A 17262-nucleotide genomic window follows, 5' to 3' on the forward strand; every position below is an offset into this window, starting at 1 on the left:
TCCTGCTCCCTGCATCCCTGTCCTGCTCCCTGCATCCCTGTCCTGCTGCCCGGACTGGGATATTTGGAATGACTGGGATACAATCCTCCCTCCCTATCTCACCTTCTTTTGGGATCCCTCTGCCCCTGGCCCCCCACCATTCCTGCCTCCTGCTGATCCAAGCCATGCTCTGCTTCCCACGGGCACGTCCTGGCATTCCCAGGCCCTTGGCTCCATCCGGGAGGGATGGGGACAGGGTGGCCTCAGGCTCGGGTGTCCCGCAGGCGCCGCGGGGGGCCCCACGTTTGCTTCCCGGGCTCCGGCAGCGGATGTTGTCCCGGCTGGATGCTGTCCCCGGGCAGCGGGAAGTGCACCCTGCGTGAGTAGGGGCAGCCGGGGGGGCGGGCGGGGGATCCCCACTCCCATTCCCGCAGCTCCCGTTCCCATTCCCGCAGCTCTCTGCTCCTTCGGCTGCGGCGGCGGCTCCTGCGTCGCTCCCAACCTCTGCCTGTGCCCGGATGGGGAGCAGGGAATCACCTGCCCAGGTACGTCCCAAGGGATGGGGGGGGCTGTGAGTCCGTGGATGCCAGGCTGGACCCCCTTCCCTCTCCATGCCCTGCATCCCAAGGGATGCAGGTGGCACGAGTCCATGGGCACCGTGCCAGACCCACTTCCCTCTCCAGGCCACAAATCCCAAGGGATGGAGGTGGCCATGATCCTGCTAATACTGTGCCAGACTCCCTTCCCTCTCCACACCCCTTATCCCAGGAAACGGAGGTGGCCATGTGCCCCCTTCCCTCTCCACCCCTCGAATCCCAAGGGATGGAGGTGGCCCCATCCTGGCAGGGCCCAGTTGCTCCCTGTCCCCTCCCCTTGCAGCGTTCCAAGCAGTGTCCCCATCCCTGAGGCATCCATGGATCGGGGTGGGAGCTGGGTGCTCCCGGGGTGTCCCCAGTGCCCGGTTGACCCCACATCCACCCCCCAGATCCGCCGGGAACGTGCGGGGAGTACGGCTGTGACCTGTCCTGTAACCACGGCGGGTGCCAGGAGGTCGCCCGCGTGTGTCCCATCGGCTTCTCCATGGCGGAGACTCCCAACGGCGTCCGCTGCACCGGTGAGCGGGAGCGGGAATATCCCGGTGGGAGCGGGCAGCCGGAGGTCCCGCATCCCAAACCCAGGCCAATTCCTGGCATCCCCCCAGACATCGACGAGTGCCAGAGCGGGGCCTGCGAGGGGCCGTGCGTGAACACGGAGGGCGGATTCGTGTGCCAGTGCGGCTCCGGCCGGGAGCTCTCCACGGATCGGCGCAGCTGCCGCGGTGCGCGGGGGGCCGGAGGGGAGGCCGGGAATGCCGAGGGATCCTGACCCTCATCCCGCCCCCCTCCCAGACATGGACGAGTGCCAGGCCATGCCGTGCCAGCACCGCTGCGAGAACAGCGTCGGGAGCTACCGCTGCTCCTGCCGGCCCGGATACCAACTCCACGGGAACCGGCATTCCTGCCTGGGTGAGCGCCGGGATGGGGCCCTTACGTGAATCCCCAGGGGATGCAGGTGGCCATGAACCTGTGGACACCACACCACACCCTCTTCCCTCCCCATGCCATGAATCCCAGGGGATGGAGGTGGCCATGAGCCCCCGAGCACTGTGCCAGACCCTCATCCCTCTCCATGCCCTGAATCCCAAGGGACACCGTTGTCCCTGAGCCCACGATCCCCGTGCTGCCACCTTATCCCTGTCCCTGCCTGGGCCGTGCTGGGGGCACATCCTGGTGCTCCGGGCTCCTCCCTGGGTCACATCCCGGGGCGCAGCACCTCCTGCCACATTCCCTTTTCCCGCAGATGTGGATGAATGCCGGCGGCCAGGAACGCGCCGCTCCTGCCAGCACAACTGCCACAACATTCCCGGGAGCTTCCGCTGCTCCTGCCGCCCCGGGTACCGGCTCAGCACGGACAGGGTGTCCTGCGAAGGTATCCGTGTCCTTCTCCGGGCTGGGAGAGTGGAGCAGGATGCTCCCGCTCCTTGCCTACCCCAAGTGATGTCTCTTCCTTCCCGGATTCCTTCCCAGGGTATCCCAAAGCTATCCTGGCCCCGTCACCCATCCTGCAATCCCTGCAGCACCCGCCCACCCTCGTCCTGCTCCCTCCCGGCTCCCACCTGCTCCCGAGGGGCTCCCCCTCTCCCCACATCCCTGTGGCAGCTCCCGGGACACAATTCCCACCCTCTTCTCCGTCCCTGTCTCCCGGTACCTCCATCCCACCGTCCCCTCGCTGTCGGCACCGCGGGGTTTCCCGGGAGCCCGGCGCTCGCTGGACAGAGCCGGGATGCCGGAGCTGCACCTGCCAGGTGAGAATCCCACCATCCCACGCCTTCCCTCGGCACCATCCCGACCTGGGATGAGCCACGCGTGTCCCGGCAGGAGGGACGAGTCCTGTGTGACGCCGTGAGCTGCTCCATTCCCTGCTCCCACCCCCTTCCCGCTCCAGCCGGGGGGTGCTGCCCCACCTGCACAGGTGAGTCCCGGCCCCCCCGACCCCGCAGTTCCTGGGATATCCCTCCCTGATCCCCCCTGGATCACAGGGTGCCTCCACGAGGGGGTGGCCAGAGCAGAGGGCGATGTCTTCTCCCCATCCGATGGGAATTGCTCCGTCTGCATCTGCTTGGTGAGCTGGATCGGGGTGGGAGAATCCCCCCGGAGCCCTGGGGACCTCCCAGCCTTGGGGACCCTCATCCCACCTTCATCCACAGGCCGGGAACGTCTCCTGCCTTTCCCCGGAATGCCCCGCAGGCTCCTGCCCCAGCCCCTGCCATGCGGGTGAGACCCCCAATCCGGGGCTGTGGGGGGAACCCCCGGGCTGGGACGAGGGTTCGGGAGGATCCACGCCTGGATCTCCAGCCCTCCTGACTCCGCCTGTCCCAGCCAAGTGCAGTTTCCGGGGCCGCACGTACGCGCACGGGGCCCGGTTCAGCCCGGACGGGGACGGATGCACCACCTGCGTCTGCCAGGTGGGGAAACCCCAGCGATGGGAATCCCACGGGATGACGAGCCCCGGGGATGGGACACCCCAGGAATGAGGGTGCCCACGGACCCTGTGGGTATCCCGGCTCTCTCGAGGCTGGGGTTGGATGTGGGGACACCCGGTGACACATTCCCCCGTTCCCAGGGCGGGGAGGTGGAATGTTCCTTCGCTCCCTGTCCCATCCTGGACTGCCCCCAGCACCAGCGGCTCCTGCGCCCCGGGCAGTGCTGCTCCTCCTGCCGGGACCCTCCGGCCCCCGCCGGTCAGTCGGGATAGGGATGCACCCGGGAATGGGGAGGATGGGATGAGGGGGCCGGCTGGAGACAGGGGACAGTGGGATGTGGGGAACAGCTGGGGGGGGGGGGGGGGGGGGGGAATGTGGGAGGCAAGTTGTGGGGGACACTTGGGGACGGGAAAGGTGGGAGGGCTGTGGGGATATTTTGGGGATGGAGAGGGTGGGAAGTGGGGGACAGCTGGGGGACAGTGAGGACAGGATGGAGGGACAGGGAGAGAGGGATGTGGGGGACAGCCCAGGGGCCGAGGGGGTGGGATGTGGGAATACGTGGGGATGGGTGAAGGGTGGGAAACTGGGAATCCCCGGGCCCAGGGAGGGTGGAATGTAGGGGAGGGTGGGTTTTAGGGGCCAGCTGGGCACAGGGAGCCTTCCCAGGTTGCTTCCTGGAGGACAACGGCGTGCAGTTTCCCGTGGGACAGCTCTGGTCTCCGGGCGATCCCTGTGAGTTATGCATCTGCCAGGTGAATGAGAACCTGCTCTGCTTCCCTCCTGCTGCCTGTCCCCGTCCCCGCTCCCCATTCCCGCCCTCGGGATGCCCGCGGACCCCCCGGCGGGCTCGGGAATGCCGAGGTGTCTGTGGAGCTGTCCCCGCCCGCAGGCAGACGGCTCCGTGAGCTGCCGGCGCACGGAATGCCTGGAGACCTGTCCCTATCCCATCCGGATCCCCGGGCAGTGCTGCCCCGACTGCTCCGCAGGTGAGGAGGCGCTGGAATTCCCGGCCCGGGAATTCCGAGCCGCCCGGGGCCCCCACGCGAGCCGCTCTGCCCGCAGGCTGCACCTACATGGGGCGGGTGTTCTCCAACAACGAGACCTTCCCGTCGGAGCTGGATCCGTGTCTCAGCTGCATCTGCCTGGTGAGGGCCGGGCCGGGCACCCCCGCAGCTTTCGGGGCTCCGGCTCCACGGGCTGATCCCGGGATTTTTAACTCCGTTGCAGGAAAAAAACAAAAACAAAACAAACAAACAAACAAAAAAGCTCCGGGGGCGTTGCCGGGGGTTCCTAACGGGGTCTCTCCGGTCTCTCGCAGCTGGGATCGGTGGCCTGCTCACCTCTGGAATGTGCCATCGTGTGCTCCTACCCCTTCCACCCCGAGGGCCGCTGCTGCCCCGTCTGTGACGGTAACGGGGGGGGGTCGGGGGGTCCCCGAACACCCCCCCCCCCCCGAGCCCCTCGGAGCCCCCTGAGCGAGCCCTCCCCACTCCCCCAGACTGCAACTACCGCGGCAGGAAGGTGGAGAACGGGCAGAGCTTCACCCCCGAGGGGCAGCCCTGCACCCGCTGCGCCTGCCAGGTGAGCGGGGAGGGGACACAGCGGGGACCATGGGGGGTCCGGGGGGTCCTCATGCCCATGGGATGCCTTTGGGGTTCACGGGGTGCCCTGGTCTGTAGGGTCCCCGTGCCTGTGGGGGTGCCCATGTCCGTGGGGTCCCTGTGCCCACGGGGTGCCCCTGTTCTTGGGGTCCCTGTACCCATGGGATACCCCTGTCCGTGGGGTCCCTGTGCCCACGGGGTGCCCGTGCCGGTGCCATTGTGCCCCGGGGGGGTTGGCAGGCCCGGCTGACCCACCGTGCCCCCCCTGTGCCAGCTCGGGGAGGTGACCTGCGAGGAGCGGCCGTGCCCCCTCTCCTGCTCCGAGCCCCCCGCGATTCCCGCTCCCTGCTGCCCACCCTGCCCAGGTAATGGGATTCCCAGAACTCCTGGCACTCGGGGGACCCCCACCCCAGGCTGGGGGTCCCGGGGAAGGGGTGGGAACTGACCAAAGTCATCCCTGTGCCAGCCACAGACGTCCGGCTCCCGCTGCAGGGCAGTGACCTGGCCCCATCCCTGGCCCCGTCCTTATCCCTTGCCCCATCCTTATCCCTGGCCCCGTCTCTGGCCCAGTCCTTGTCCCCATTCTCCTCCCTGGCCCCATCCTCGTCCTCATCCCTATTCCCGTCCTCATCCCCATCCCAATCCCTGTCCCCATCCTCATCCCCCTCCTCCTCCCACTCCCCATCCTCATTCCCGTCCTCCCTGTCCCCATTCTCCTCCCATTCCCCAATCCCTAAGGATTCACCTCCTGGCACCTCCCACCCCAATCCCCCCAAATCCCGCCCCCGCCTGGCCCAGCTCCTGCTTCCCAACACATCCGCCGCCCCCAGCCCCTTTCCCGGGATTTGGGATGGCGGGGATCCCCCTCCCACCACCCCGAGCCCCTCTGGACACCCCTCGGTGCCCCCCGACCCCCCCTCCGAGGCCGCAGCCCCCCCAGATCCCACGGGCTGCTCCGGCCCCGAGGCTCAGGGATCCCTCGGGAATGCGGATCCCGCTGCGGTGCCGCCGGACAGCGGGAAAAGCCCCAGGTGCCGAGTGCCGGGAGGAGGAGGAGGATGAGGAAGAGGAGGGGGGTCTGCAGGATCAGGCCCCTGGGGAGGGGGGGCGACTGTCCCCCCCCCGCCAATAAACTCATCCTGGTATTTATTCCCTGTCCCCTCCTGCTTGGGAACACGCGGAGCCCGGGGCTTGTCCTCAGCGGGAATTTTGGGATGAGCGGCCTCTGCGGGATGAGGAGGGAAGTGCTGGAGTTGGAGTTTGGGGACAGGGAGGTCGTGTCCTGCCGGGATCCCCAGGGATCAGGATTCCCAAGGCTGGGAAGGCCCCGGGGATGAGGGTGCTCAGGGAGAAGGATCCCGAGGGCCGGGAGGTTCCCAGGGATGAGGATCCACATGGATGAGAGTCTCCATGGACAAAGGTCCGCAGGGATGCAGGTGAGGGTGACACCCACCGGTGTCCAGGGACACGCCCCATTCCCAGGAATGCCCCACCCTTCCCAGAGACACACGGCACAGGGGGGCTTCTCCACACCTTTATTGTCCTCGGGAGCGGCAGGAGGGGCCGGGAACGGTGGGAAAAGGAACATCCCTGCCAGCCCCCAAGCTGGGAACCGCCGGGATCCCCCATCCCGGCTCAGGGCAGCCGGGACAGCCCCACCTTGTTGTTGGCCCTGTCGAAGACGACGTAGTATTCCCGGATAAACACGTCCCCAAGGATCCAGAGCTCTCCCTCCTCCGTGGGGGCATCCATGCCTTGGAATCCCAGGCTGCAGACCCCGCCGCTCTGCTCCGAGCACACGGAACAGGGGGGGGTCACCGGCTGTGGGATCCCCGCCCCGCGTCATTCCAGCCCCGTTCCCAGCGGGATGCTCACCCGGATCACGTAGGCTCTGGCCGGCACCGGGAATGCTTGGCCGTGGATATGGAATACGAGGTCGGGCAGTTTTCTGGCAGCCTGGCAGCTGATCTGGGCGGGGACAGAGTGGGTCAGTGGCTATTCCGGCCGGGAAAAAACATCCTGGGAAGCGTCCCGAGGGCTCACCTCGCCGTTGGAGCTGGCGCCGAGGGCGCTCATGACGATCCGGAAGGCTCGGACGGGCATGGCCAGCAGGGATGTTCCCGTATCCACGATGGCCTGGCATCCCGAGGAACAGGCCGCCGCCGCCCCCTTGATGGAGACGCTGGAAAAAGGGACGCAGGGTGAGCTTCCCGAGGTCGGGATTCCCCAAAAACACCGGCTGGGGGAGCTTCCCGGGAATACCTGTCCATGGTGATCTGCCAGTAGGTCTCGGCGGAGAGCGGGATCCAGGAGATTCCTTTGGCGGTGTAAAAGGGATCGATGGCGCCGAACAGGACAAAGCTTCCGGCTTTGTCGTCCCTGAAAAGCGGGATCCGTCCAGGGATTGCCCACCCTGCCATTCCCACTGGGAAAGTGGTACCGGCGGGAGGGAGACGGGAGAACTCCTCGGCGGCTCCGGGCGGGATTTACCTGCTCAGGTAGACGGAGAAGAGGTCCTGATCCACGAGCCTTTCCATCATCATGTTGTCGAAGACCGGGGTGGCTCCGGAGGAGGCGATGCTCGGGAATGCCAATCCCAGGATTCCATCGAAGGGGGTGTAGTAGAAGAAATCCCCTGGCTCCGTCTCGGCCAGCCCGAAAATCTGGTTCCGGACGTTGATCCCGGCGACCTGGGAAAGGGAGAGAGGTGTGGCTGGGGCCTCCCGGGATCCCGGATCCCACGGGATGGGAAGGACGGAGCGGCCCTACGTTGACGGTGTCGTATCCCAGGACTCCGGACATGCTTCCCGTGCCGTAGGCGATGAACAGGGTGTCGTTGGTGCTCAGGAAGGTGGAGGAATCCGCGGGATTGAAGCGGTTGTGGTTCCCTGAAAGGGTCGGGAGGGAGGGAATCACGGGAATGAGGCCACTGGGAATGAGGGTGGCACCTCAGTGTCCCTGGGAGAGGCTGATTCCCAGGGCAGAGCCACCCCTGGCTCCCAAGGCCTGGGGGATTCCCCAGCGTCCAAGAAGTCACGGGGCTGCCGGACACGCTCCGGACACCCGGAGACATTCCGGACACCTGGACACGCTCCGGACACATTCCAGACACATTCCAGACACCTACTGCAGGCTGGGCTGGAGCAGAAGACGGAGGGAACCCAAAGGTTGGAGGAACCGGTGTCGAAGACGACGGTGAATTCCTGGGCTGGAGTCCCGATGGAGATGGTGCCGAAGTACTCGTCCTGTCGGAGCGGGGTGGGAAAGGAGGAGTGGGATTGGGAAGGGGAGAGTGGGGTGGGGATAGTGGGATGGGATAGTGGGATGGGGAAGGGGATAGTGAGAAGGGGATAGTGGGATGGGGAAGGGGATAGTGGGAAGAGGGTAATGGGGTGGGAATGGGGATAATGGGATAGGGAAGGGGAGAGCGGAATGGGGACAGTGGGATGGGGAAGTGGTTAGTGGGGAGGGGATAGTGGGATACGGAAAGGGATGGCGGGACTGAGCAGGGGATAGTGGGAATGGGACAGTGGGACTGGGAAGGGGACAGTGGGATTGAAAAGAGGATAGTGGGAATGGGATAGTGGGACTGGGAAGGGGATAATGGAGAGGGATAGTGGGGTGGGGAAGGGAATAGTGGGAAGGAGGTAATGGGATGTGGAAGGGGTGAGTGGGATAGGAAGAAGGATAGTGGGATTGGAAAGGGGATAGTGGGATAGGAAAAAGGATGGTGGGATTGGAAAGGGGATAGTGGCCCCCGTGCCCCCTCCCGATCCCGATCCCATTCCCTCACATCCATGTAGTTCTGCAGGGGCTCCACAGCGATCCCAGGGAAGTACTTGGCAGCCAGGTTATAGGGATGCTGCTCCAGGAAACTCTCCAGCAATCCCTGCTCCCGCAGCCTCTCCCGCAGCGACTTCATCTTCCTCAGGGGCACCCTGCGGACACCAGGATCCGTCACCGGGATCATCCCACATCCCACATCCTTTGGGACGGGGGCCCTTCCCGGCGCTCACCTGGTCCCCAGGCCCTGGGCCAGGACCACCAGGGAGAGGAGCAGGAGCAGCTTCATGGCGGGAGCTCCGGGAATGTGAGTGAGCCTCCGCTCCCGCTCCTTATATCCCGGCTCCCGTGTTTGGCCGGTGGCTCCGATAAGGAAAGCAAACGGTTCCCGGGATTCTTATCACAATGTCCTTAAGGAAGGTGGCCGGGGAAGGGGGGGAATGTCAAGCCCTTACTCCCAGGGGCGAGGTCGGGATGCTGGGATGGGAGGGGAGTGCTCCCGGTGTCCCGAGGGAAGGCGCTGGGAGCCGGTGGGAATGTGGGGTTGGGTTTGTCCCCTGGATCGCCCCCAGGTCCCGGCTGGAGGGTTTGATCCCTGGATTGCAGCTCACCAGGGATGAGGCAGCCAAGGCTTTCCTGGGAGATCCATTCCAGGGCCTCGTTACCCTCCCAGGGAAGGATTAATTCCCAATATCCCACCTAAACCCACCCTCTGGCACTGGGAAGCCGTTCCCTGTGTGTCCTGTCATTCCAGGCCCTTTTCCAAGGTCCCTCTCCAGCTCTCCTGGAGTTGCTCTGGGGACTCCAAGGTCTCTCCAGAGCCTTTTCCTCCGGCCAACCCAGGTGGGATTTTCAGGCTCCAGATTTTCCATTCTGGGAATCAGCCAACCCCTTCTCCTTCCCAAACCCCTCCAACACATCCCATCCTCCTTTTTTCCTCTGGGATAACCTGCTGCTTCATCCCTTTTCTCCCAACATCCCCCGGAATCTTTATCCATATCACTCCCCCCCCATGGAATTCAGCCCCGATCCTCGGATTCTTTTGTTCTTCCGAGCCGGGAATGGGGCTGATTCCAAGGGAAGAATTCCAGCTCTGGCCTTAGGGAGCCTTTGATCTCCTCCAGGACAAGGTGACCGTTCCAGGATCCACGTGGTGCCGTGAGGGAAGCCAAGATTCCCGGCCCAGCTCCAGTGACCTTCAGCATTCCAGTGGCATCCGGAGCCGGACCTTCCCCTGGCTGCTCCCACTCTGACCCCACAGCTGGTCCCAGTTCTGCAGCAGCGCTGGGAAAGGGTGAGAGGGATGAAATCCCAGTGGAAGCAAGACATGGAAGTGTTGGAGCAAAGCCAGAGGAGGGCACGGAGGTGATCTGAGGGATGGGAAAGGCTGGGAGAGCTGGAATTGTCCAGCCTGGAGAAGAGAAGCTCCAGGGAAATCTTGGAGCCTCTTCCAGTGCCTCAAGGGGCTCCAGGAGAGTGGGAGAGGGATTTTGGGAGTGGGAATGGAGCGACAGGACGAGGGGAAATGGCTCCAAACTGGAAAAGGGGGGATTTAAACAGGATATTGGGAATAAATCCTTCCCTGTGAGGGTGGTGAAGCACTGGAATGGATTTCCCAGGAAAGCTGTGGCTGCCCCATCCCTGGAACTGCTGAATGCCAGGCTGGAAAAGGGCTTGGAGCAACCTGGACTAGTGGAAGGTGTCCCTGAAAATTTGGAGCTTCCAAGTTGTTCCTGTTTTTGGGCCAAAATAGGAGGGAAAACAAAAATATTCCCTTATCCCAGAGCTGGTTATCCATTTAATTCCCAGAGCTGCCATCCCAGGGGATCAGGACTCCAGATTTTCCAGTGGAAAGTTTTTGCCAGGGATGGGAAGTTTCAGGACAAGTTGGTTGTAAATCCCATCCCCAGGAGGCAAAAATTCCGCAGGATTTTTGGATGAATCCTTATCCCCAGTGGGAAGAAACTGTGGGATTCAGGGGCAGGGAAAAAATGGGAATTAATGTTCACCACTAATTAAATCAGGAATAAAAAGGTGGGAGGATGGAAAAATAACCCCTTTGAGGGTGTGAAATGACTTTTCCTCTGGGAGAAGCTGGGATTTTTTCCAACCTCGGTGGTGAAATTCAGGGATCCTGGAATAATCCATCCTGGAGCTGGGATTTTAGATTGGGATTAGGTGACCAAGGCCTCCCTGTCCCAGCTTTCCTTGGCACCAGAGGGCACCAAAGGATGGGAAGATCCCAAAAAAACCCGGATATGGATCCATTCCTGACTCAAGCAGGGATTCCTGGTCAAAACCTCCCTCCAAAAAATTTAGGCTTGTTCCCAGAAAATCCTGGTTTTAACGTGGAAATGCCACTTGGGATGGATTTAACTCCCACGGGAATCACCCTCTGAATCAGTATTTTGGGATTTTCCGGCTTTTGGGACATCAAAAGCCCAGGAACTTCCTTAATTTTACCCCAAAAAATCCCCTAACGGGGTCAGGGTTTATCTTGGAATAGATTCAGGAAGGAAACTTGTTTTCCAGGCCCTGTTCCCAGTTCTTCTTGTCCCTTTATCACCCCGGAGCTTTATCGGAGCTGTCAGATAAAAGGAGGGAATTCTGAGGCTCCCGAGGAGGCAAATCTCCAGGATTTGCTTAAAAATATTGAATTAAGTTATCAAGGATCTTGGCATTCCCTGTGGGAATGGAATTCTGCCAGACAGGGACCTCAGATAACCTTTTCCTACATGATTTTGGGTGGGATTAACACAAAATCCAAGAGAAAAAAACCCAGGCGTAACCATCTTTTATGGAAATTAGGGAGATTAATAAGAAAATAATGGGAATATCCTTTAAAAATGAAAAATTATCCCAATTTTTATTGCCGGATAACATATTTAAATGGATATTTTCCCATTTATTCCTTGCAAATCTGAATACAATTTAATTTATCCTTAATCCTTAAATTTTAATGTAAAAGAATCCCAGGTGGAACTATTTTAATGGGAATTACTGATATTAATAAACAGGTAATGGGAATATCCTTCCAAAAACATGGAAATTAAGGATATTAATAAAGTTTTAATAGGAATATCCTCCCCAAAACAGCCCTTTATCCCATTTTTTTTTTTTGTTGCTGGATAACAATTAAATGGATATTTTCCCATTTAGTTGGCAAAAATCTTAATTTTTCCTCTCCCCAATCCATAATTTTTACATCAGATGTTAACTAAACATTTTCCAGCTTTTCCATGTGTTTGGAAAACTGTTCCAAACAAGCCTGGAAAGCATTTCTTTCCCTTTGGAAAGTCAAGTCCCTTTGTTTTCCCATAACATTGGGGGTTTGACCTGTTTATCAGCCGTGCTGGGAACAAGTTGTCCTTGATTCAACTGGAATTTTTTGGGATCATGTGACTCCCGCCTATTCCACAACAAAGGCTCAGGTGACTTGTGGGATCAGAGGTGCCTTTCCTGGATCCCGGGGGCACTTTGGGAACAACCTTCTGCTGTCTTCTGAAGCAGCTGCTCTCCTCATTCCTTATCCCTGTCTGGGATTTGGGAACGTGGAGTTAATTTGGGAAAAGTGGGGCTTGGATTCGTGTTTTGGGTGATGGGCTTGGAGCTTCCATGTACATTCCAGGAAACATGTCCCTGTTTCATGTCAGGAGGGGCTAATCCAGGTGTTCCAAAGGGATTTGCTTTGATCTCTTGGTTCCATCTGGGAAAACCCATTATAGGAATTTTGTGGGAAGTTATCTGGGTTTTTGGGATGTTGCTGAGCTCTGTGTGTTTTTCCTGAACCACTTCCAATCGGGCCTTGGGCACTTCCAGGGCTGGGGCAGGCACAGCTTCCCTGGGAAGCGCCATCGCAGGGTTTTACCACCCTCACAGGGCAGGATTTATTCCCAAAATCCCACTAAAACCCCCCGCCGTGTCCATACAACCCCATTCCCTATTATGCTATGGCCCTTCTCCAAACCCCTTTCTCCACCTCTCTCAGCGCTCCTCCACCCCAAAACCACGAAGGATATAAATCCTAGAGCGGCTATCACCCAGTAGGAGCCCTCTGGCATCCAAACATTGATTAATTACGAAAAAAATCCATTAAATTGCTCCCAAAGCCCGCCCCCCCCAACATGGCGGCGCCGGGAGGAACCACCCGCAGCCTCCCGGGGGGGGGGAGAGGGCGCGTCCCCCCTCTCTGTCGGCAATGGCCCCGCCCACTTCCGGTACGCGCCGGAACCCGGAAGTGGCGACGGGCGGAGGGTCTACGGTGGGTCCGGGGCTGGGCCGGGAATGGAAATATCGGGAATACCGGGAATAACGGTGGCATAACGGCGCTAACGCGACGGCTCCCGCTCGCTGCTGCCGTGCAATCACCCAGCGCTTCGCCTCCGCCCCGCTGAGCGCCGTTGGGCGCTTCCCAGAGCCTGTTCTTGGGTTTTCCCGCTCCCGGCATTCCCGTTTTTCCCGTTTAAACTCCATAACATTTCGTTAAGAGACAAAAAAACTCCTGAATCGGGTGATTCCCGTGCGGGGGGAAAGCCCCGCGCCTGCAGCGCGGGACGGAATTCCCTGTTTTCCCCTCGGACAGGTTTATCGGGATCATGGATTGAGACATTCCTGAGGCTCTTGCGACATTGCCGGCGTGAAATCCTTGGGATGCTCCACTTGGATAAGAGGTAGAAGAGCCGGGAGCCATCAGGACGGCGCAGGTTTGTGGGGTGTCCCTGGTTTTTTTATGGCATTCCTGCATTATCCCCTCCCAGCTCTTGGAATTTGCACCACAAACGCGGGATAATTCCTACACGTTATCGGAAAACCTGGAATATTTGGGATAAATCGCAGATATAACACTGGAACTCCTGGATTTTGCGTTATTCCACTGCTTTCCACGTCAGAGGGTGGAACTGGACAATCCATAAGATCTTTTCCAACTCTTTGGAAACAGTGGGATAGGAACAGGTCCAGGTTTCCTTGGAGGAATGGGAATCTGGGGTGGGATGGAGCTTGGAATGAGTCAGAATCTGGAAAATGGGGGAGAGATTCAGCTGGAATTTGCTGGTCGGGGCTGGGAGTGGGTTTTTCCTCGACAAAACCCTCTGGGATGCACAAAATTCTTTCCAAACAGGCTGGGAAAAGCTGGGAGAAGGTGGAAAAAAGTCATTCCTGAAGGAGGAATTAGTGGGAATGTTGCTTTGCCCTTGCTGATTTCTTATAGAGGCCGCTCCGGGCGGTTTAACAAAGCTGGAGTTCAGTCCCTGCAAGGACAAACAGCTGGATTGGGGGATTTATCCACCTCCTTTTCCATGTCCCAGGAATCCGGGAGGATGGAGACGCTCAGGAACCGGACGGTGGAGGAGCTCCGGGAGCTGCAGGAGGATTCCCAGGAAATCGAGCGCTTGGCCCTGGAATCGCAGGAGGTTGGTGGGGGGGTCACCCCGGGGCTCCCTCGTCCCTTTCCCGGCGTCACTTCCCGAATTCCGCAGGTGCAGGAGCTGCAGCTGGAGCGGGAGATGGCCTTGGCTTCCAACCGGAGCTTGGCCGAGCAGAACCTGAAATTCCAGGCGCCGCTGGAATCGGGACGAAGCGACCTCTCCAAGAAATACCTGGAGCTGCAGGAACTGGCCGGGAGGTGCCGGGAGCAGAAGGAAAAGCTGGGTGAGCCCTGGGGTCATCCTGGCTCGGGAGTGAAGGATTCTGCTTCCCAGAAAGCCGAGATCCCACTTTTTTCCCAGGAGAGATCCTTTTGGGTTTTCCTCCTTCCCTGAGCGATTCCCGAGGCTGATCCTGTGGGATCTCTGCTGGTTTTTCCCCATGGTCGTGATTTTTTCCATGGTTTTTTTTTTTATCCTTCCGTGGTTTTCCCAGAGAAATCCTCGGCAGCGCTGCAGCCGCAGACTCTGCTGGAGCTGCTCCAGGTGGAAAGTCAGAAGATTGAGGAGGAATCCGAGGTGAGCTCGAGGCTTCAATCCATCGGGAATCCCGGGGCTTCATCCTCAAAGACTCCCAGCTAACCCCAATCCCAAAAATCCTGGGTCGTGCCCAGAATTTGCTGGTCTTTCCCCTCCCAACAATCGGGTCGATCCTTGTTTGTGTGGAGTCTGGGAAAGACCTAAATCCCGAAACGGGATGAGGGAAGAGGAGCCGAGGGATCCCGGGATGAAACTGAGGCTGTTCCTCTCTTCCAGAAAATGGCGGAGAAATTCCTGGAGGGCGAAGTGCCCTTGGAGACGTTCCTGGAGCAGTTTGCCACCATGAGGAAATTGTCCCACCTGCGCCGGGTCCGCGTGGAAAAGCTGCAGGAGATCGTGAGGAAGTCGGAGGGATCCCGGGAATCTGGCCGGGACTCGCAGGCTCCTCCTCCTCCTCCTCCTCCTCCTCCTCCTTCTGTCCCTCCTGCTCCTCACATTCCCGGCTCCGGGGATCCTCCTCAGCCCTTCCCAGCGGGATCCCCTCCCTTCCCCCTTCCCTACAGCCCGGCTCCCGCGCTCCCTCCCGGCCCCCCGGCCCACGGAGCGCTGCCTCCCGCGCCTTTCCCGGCAGCTCCGGCTGCTTCCCAGCCCGGCTCCCAGCCCTTTCCTTACCCAGCTCCCGGATATCCGTCGGCTCAGGCTCCCAGAGCCGCCTCCGGAGGCTATTCCTGGTCTCCATCCCGGGCCCCTCCGCAGCCGGCGCCGTATCCCGGTCCCAGTCCGTCTCCTCCTCCTCCCAGGCCGGGATACTCTCCCTACATCCCCCCTGGAGCAGGAAGGCCGCCCTATCCCACCCAGCCCCCTCTCCCGAATTTCCCGATCCCGGCACAGCCTCCCTATCCCGGGGCTCCCCCACCCTTTGGATACCCCCCCCCTCCCAATCCTTCCCGTCCGGCTTGGCCTGGATACTAATCCAGGACTTTCCGGGAGCATCCTCTGCTGCTTCCTTCTTTTTCTGGGGATTGAGGAACAGGTGGAATCCCAGGAATTCCGCGGGATGAGAGTCACAGCTCCAGGAGTCAGAGCCAGGTGATTCCCAGCTGGATATAGCAGGAAGGAGCAGCCCCTCAGGGCTGAAATTCCAGAGAGGAGATGGCTCCAGGGAGACCTTGGAGCACCTTCCAGAGCCTAAGTGGGCTCCAAAAGAACTGGAAAAGGACTCGGATATAATGGGCTGGAATGATGGGATAAAGGGGAATGGCTTCCCGCTGCCAGAGGATGTGTTTAATGGGATATTGGGAAGAAGTTCCTCCCTGCGAGGTTGGTGAAGCACTGGAATGGGTTTCCCAGGGAAGCTGTGGCTGCTCCATCCCTGGAAGTGTCCAAGGACAAGTTGGACGGGGCTTGGATCCGCTTGGATTAGTGGAACGTGGTTGGAATGAGATGATCCCTTCCCACCCAGCCACTGCAGGATTGTCTGGGAGTCGGTGATTCCCACCCAGCCTCTGGTATTCCCGACCTCCCACGTGGTTTTCCGGGCTCCTCACATCCCCCTTTCTCAGGAAACACTTGGAGACAGAGGGAACGACAAACACCGGGAATGGGATTTGCTTTGCTCAGCACTTTATCCTACGAGTCCCGCCCGTATCCCTGGAAGTTATTTATAAGGAATGGTTACTAATGGACTAGGATGGGGCTTTGTGGGATTTCATGGAAGCAATTCCATCCCTGGGGTTAATTACAGTAATAAAACTGCATTAATTAATTCCATACTGGAGTCACAGCCAGCATTTCGTTCGGGAATGACGGAGCATCCGCCTGTGGGTTGACCCCTTTATCCCTTCCTGGCATCCCGACACCAGCTCCCTTTGGATTCCAACCTTTCCTCCTCTCCCAGCACCATCTCCCAACCCATTTTTCCTGCTTTTCCCGGGCTTATCTTTCCTCCGGGACACGTTTGCTTGGGGCTCTTCGGGGTAGAAAACCAGGGAAAAATGCCTTTCCCTGTTTTCCTGTCCTGCTTTTCCCTCCTGACCGGGAGTCTGGTGCTCTAAGGAATTGCTCCGGGATACGGGAAGGAAGAGGACAAGGTGTAATAAGTACAAAAATCCCAATTTTATTACAGTTGTTGGATATTAAATATCTTGGATTCCTTCCCAGTATTCCCCCCCTCCCTGGACTTGCATCCCTTTCCTTTATCCATCGGTTTGGAGCCATGGAAAGGCCGATGATCCCTCCAAAAGGCCTCAGATCTGTATAAATACCTTAAGAACCCCCAGAACTCCTCTTTTTCTCCCTGGAACGCTGGGATCCCCCTACGGCCCGAGCCGGGAACGGCTCCTTTGGGAATCCTTTGGGAATCACACCCTGCGGGCGGAGCGCAGGTCGTAGTCGCTGTCCGAGGAGTTCTCTGGAGGGTTGGAATGTCGGAGCGCTCCTTCCAGGGCTGTGGAGGGGATGGATGTGGCTCAGGGGGTGCCCGGAGGGTTCATCCCTGGAAGAGGAGCCGCTTCCAGTACTTCCAGCGTTTACCTGGATAAGCGGAGAGCTGGGAGCTCTTGGGCGGGGCCGCGGTGTAGTCGTTGTCCCCTCCCTGTCCCCGAGGCCTCGGGGTGGCGGAGCTGGAGCGGTGGAAGGAGACTGGAACACAAGGTGGGATTGGGATCGGGATCGGGATTGGGATTTGAGGGCTGGAAGGGCGGTTTGGAGGGAACGGACCCACCCCCGGGATGGGGCTGAGGGAAATCAGGTGAGTTGTATCCAACGCCAGGAATTCCCAAATCCACCCCCAGGAGTCCCAGTCCCACTCCCAGGAATCCCAATCCACCCCCATGGACCCCAATCCCAGGAGCCCCAAATCCACCCCCTGGAGCCCCAGATCAACCCCCAGGATTCCCAAATCCACCTGAAGGAACACCCAGTCCCACCCACAGGAGCCACAAATTCACTTCCAGGAATCCCAGTCCTATCCCCA

The 17262-nt window shown here is 59.9% G+C and overlaps 4 protein-coding genes across 13 annotated transcripts in view; 2 read left to right on the forward strand and 2 right to left on the reverse strand.

Annotated features, from left to right (window-relative positions):
• VWCE (von Willebrand factor C and EGF domains) overlaps window positions 1–5995 on the forward strand; it is a 7144-nt gene extending 1149 nt beyond the window's left edge. The window contains exons 2-21 of one of the 9 annotated variants that reach the window (XM_027669201.1): window positions 264–358; window positions 509–524; window positions 965–1093; window positions 1181–1297; window positions 1368–1484; window positions 1819–1947; window positions 2046–2323; window positions 2397–2490; window positions 2558–2640; window positions 2726–2788; window positions 2894–2983; window positions 3142–3259; window positions 3668–3753; window positions 3891–3987; window positions 4064–4146; window positions 4320–4410; window positions 4500–4582; window positions 4877–4967; window positions 5069–5133; window positions 5164–5995. In XM_027669201.1, coding sequence (XP_027525002.1) covers window positions 264–358; window positions 509–524; window positions 965–1093; window positions 1181–1297; window positions 1368–1484; window positions 1819–1947; window positions 2046–2323; window positions 2397–2490; window positions 2558–2640; window positions 2726–2788; window positions 2894–2983; window positions 3142–3259; window positions 3668–3753; window positions 3891–3987; window positions 4064–4146; window positions 4320–4410; window positions 4500–4582; window positions 4877–4967; window positions 5069–5133; window positions 5164–5664 — 2426 coding nt within the window. In that variant the 3' untranslated portion in view covers window positions 5665–5995. Of the gene's footprint in view, window positions 1–263; window positions 359–434; window positions 525–964; window positions 1094–1180; window positions 1298–1367; window positions 1485–1818; window positions 1948–2045; window positions 2324–2396; window positions 2491–2557; window positions 2641–2725; window positions 2789–2868; window positions 2984–3141; window positions 3260–3667; window positions 3754–3874; window positions 3988–4063; window positions 4147–4228; window positions 4411–4499; window positions 4583–4876; window positions 4979–5068; window positions 5134–5163 lie in introns of those variants that run through there. The other 8 variants (XM_027669200.1, XM_027669203.1, XR_003531946.1 and 5 more) reach the window with 8 other exon arrangements.
• Window positions 5996–6122: 127 nt separating this feature from the next.
• On the reverse strand, window positions 6123–12566 carry LOC113959917 (pepsin A-like). The gene is made up of 10 exons (XM_027669224.1): window positions 12405–12566; window positions 8619–8735; window positions 8396–8540; window positions 7730–7847; window positions 7372–7490; window positions 7093–7292; window positions 6865–6981; window positions 6646–6784; window positions 6478–6570; window positions 6123–6387 (listed from the first exon to the last, which is right to left on the reverse strand). The coding sequence occupies exons 2-10, from the start codon at window positions 8672–8674 to the stop codon at window positions 6238–6240; spliced, it is 1137 nt and encodes a 378-aa protein (XP_027525025.1). The 5' UTR covers window positions 8675–8735; window positions 12405–12566; the 3' UTR covers window positions 6123–6237.
• Window positions 12567–12594: 28 nt separating this feature from the next.
• Window positions 12595–16058, forward strand: VPS37C (VPS37C, ESCRT-I subunit). 2 transcript variants are annotated; one of them, XM_027669226.1, is made up of 6 exons: window positions 12595–12646; window positions 12968–13088; window positions 13692–13796; window positions 13941–14034; window positions 14245–14327; window positions 14565–16058. In XM_027669226.1, exons 3-6 carry the CDS (start codon window positions 13704–13706, stop codon window positions 15258–15260), a joined length of 966 nt encoding a protein of 321 aa, XP_027525027.1. In that variant the 5' UTR covers window positions 12595–12646; window positions 12968–13088; window positions 13692–13703; the 3' UTR covers window positions 15261–16058. The 2 variants fall into 2 exon arrangements, with proteins under 2 accessions (XP_027525027.1, XP_027525026.1); XM_027669225.1 differs by having other exon boundaries at window positions 12602–12646; window positions 13863–14034.
• Window positions 16059–16386: 328 nt separating this feature from the next.
• Window positions 16387–17262, reverse strand: part of CD5 (CD5 molecule) — a 7194-nt gene continuing 6318 nt past the window's right edge. Inside the window, exons 10-11 of the mRNA XM_027669240.1 lie at window positions 16821–16928; window positions 16387–16734 (exon numbers count right to left, since the gene is read on the reverse strand). Of these exons, the coding sequence (XP_027525041.1) occupies window positions 16649–16734; window positions 16821–16928 (194 nt within the window). The 3' untranslated portion in view covers window positions 16387–16648. The remainder of the gene's footprint in view (window positions 16735–16820; window positions 16929–17262) is intronic.

Source organism: Corapipo altera, unplaced genomic scaffold, assembly GCF_003945725.1.
Source record: "Corapipo altera isolate COAL_440 unplaced genomic scaffold, ASM394572v1 218, whole genome shotgun sequence".
NCBI classification, from domain to species: Eukaryota; Metazoa; Chordata; class Aves; order Passeriformes; family Pipridae; genus Corapipo; species Corapipo altera.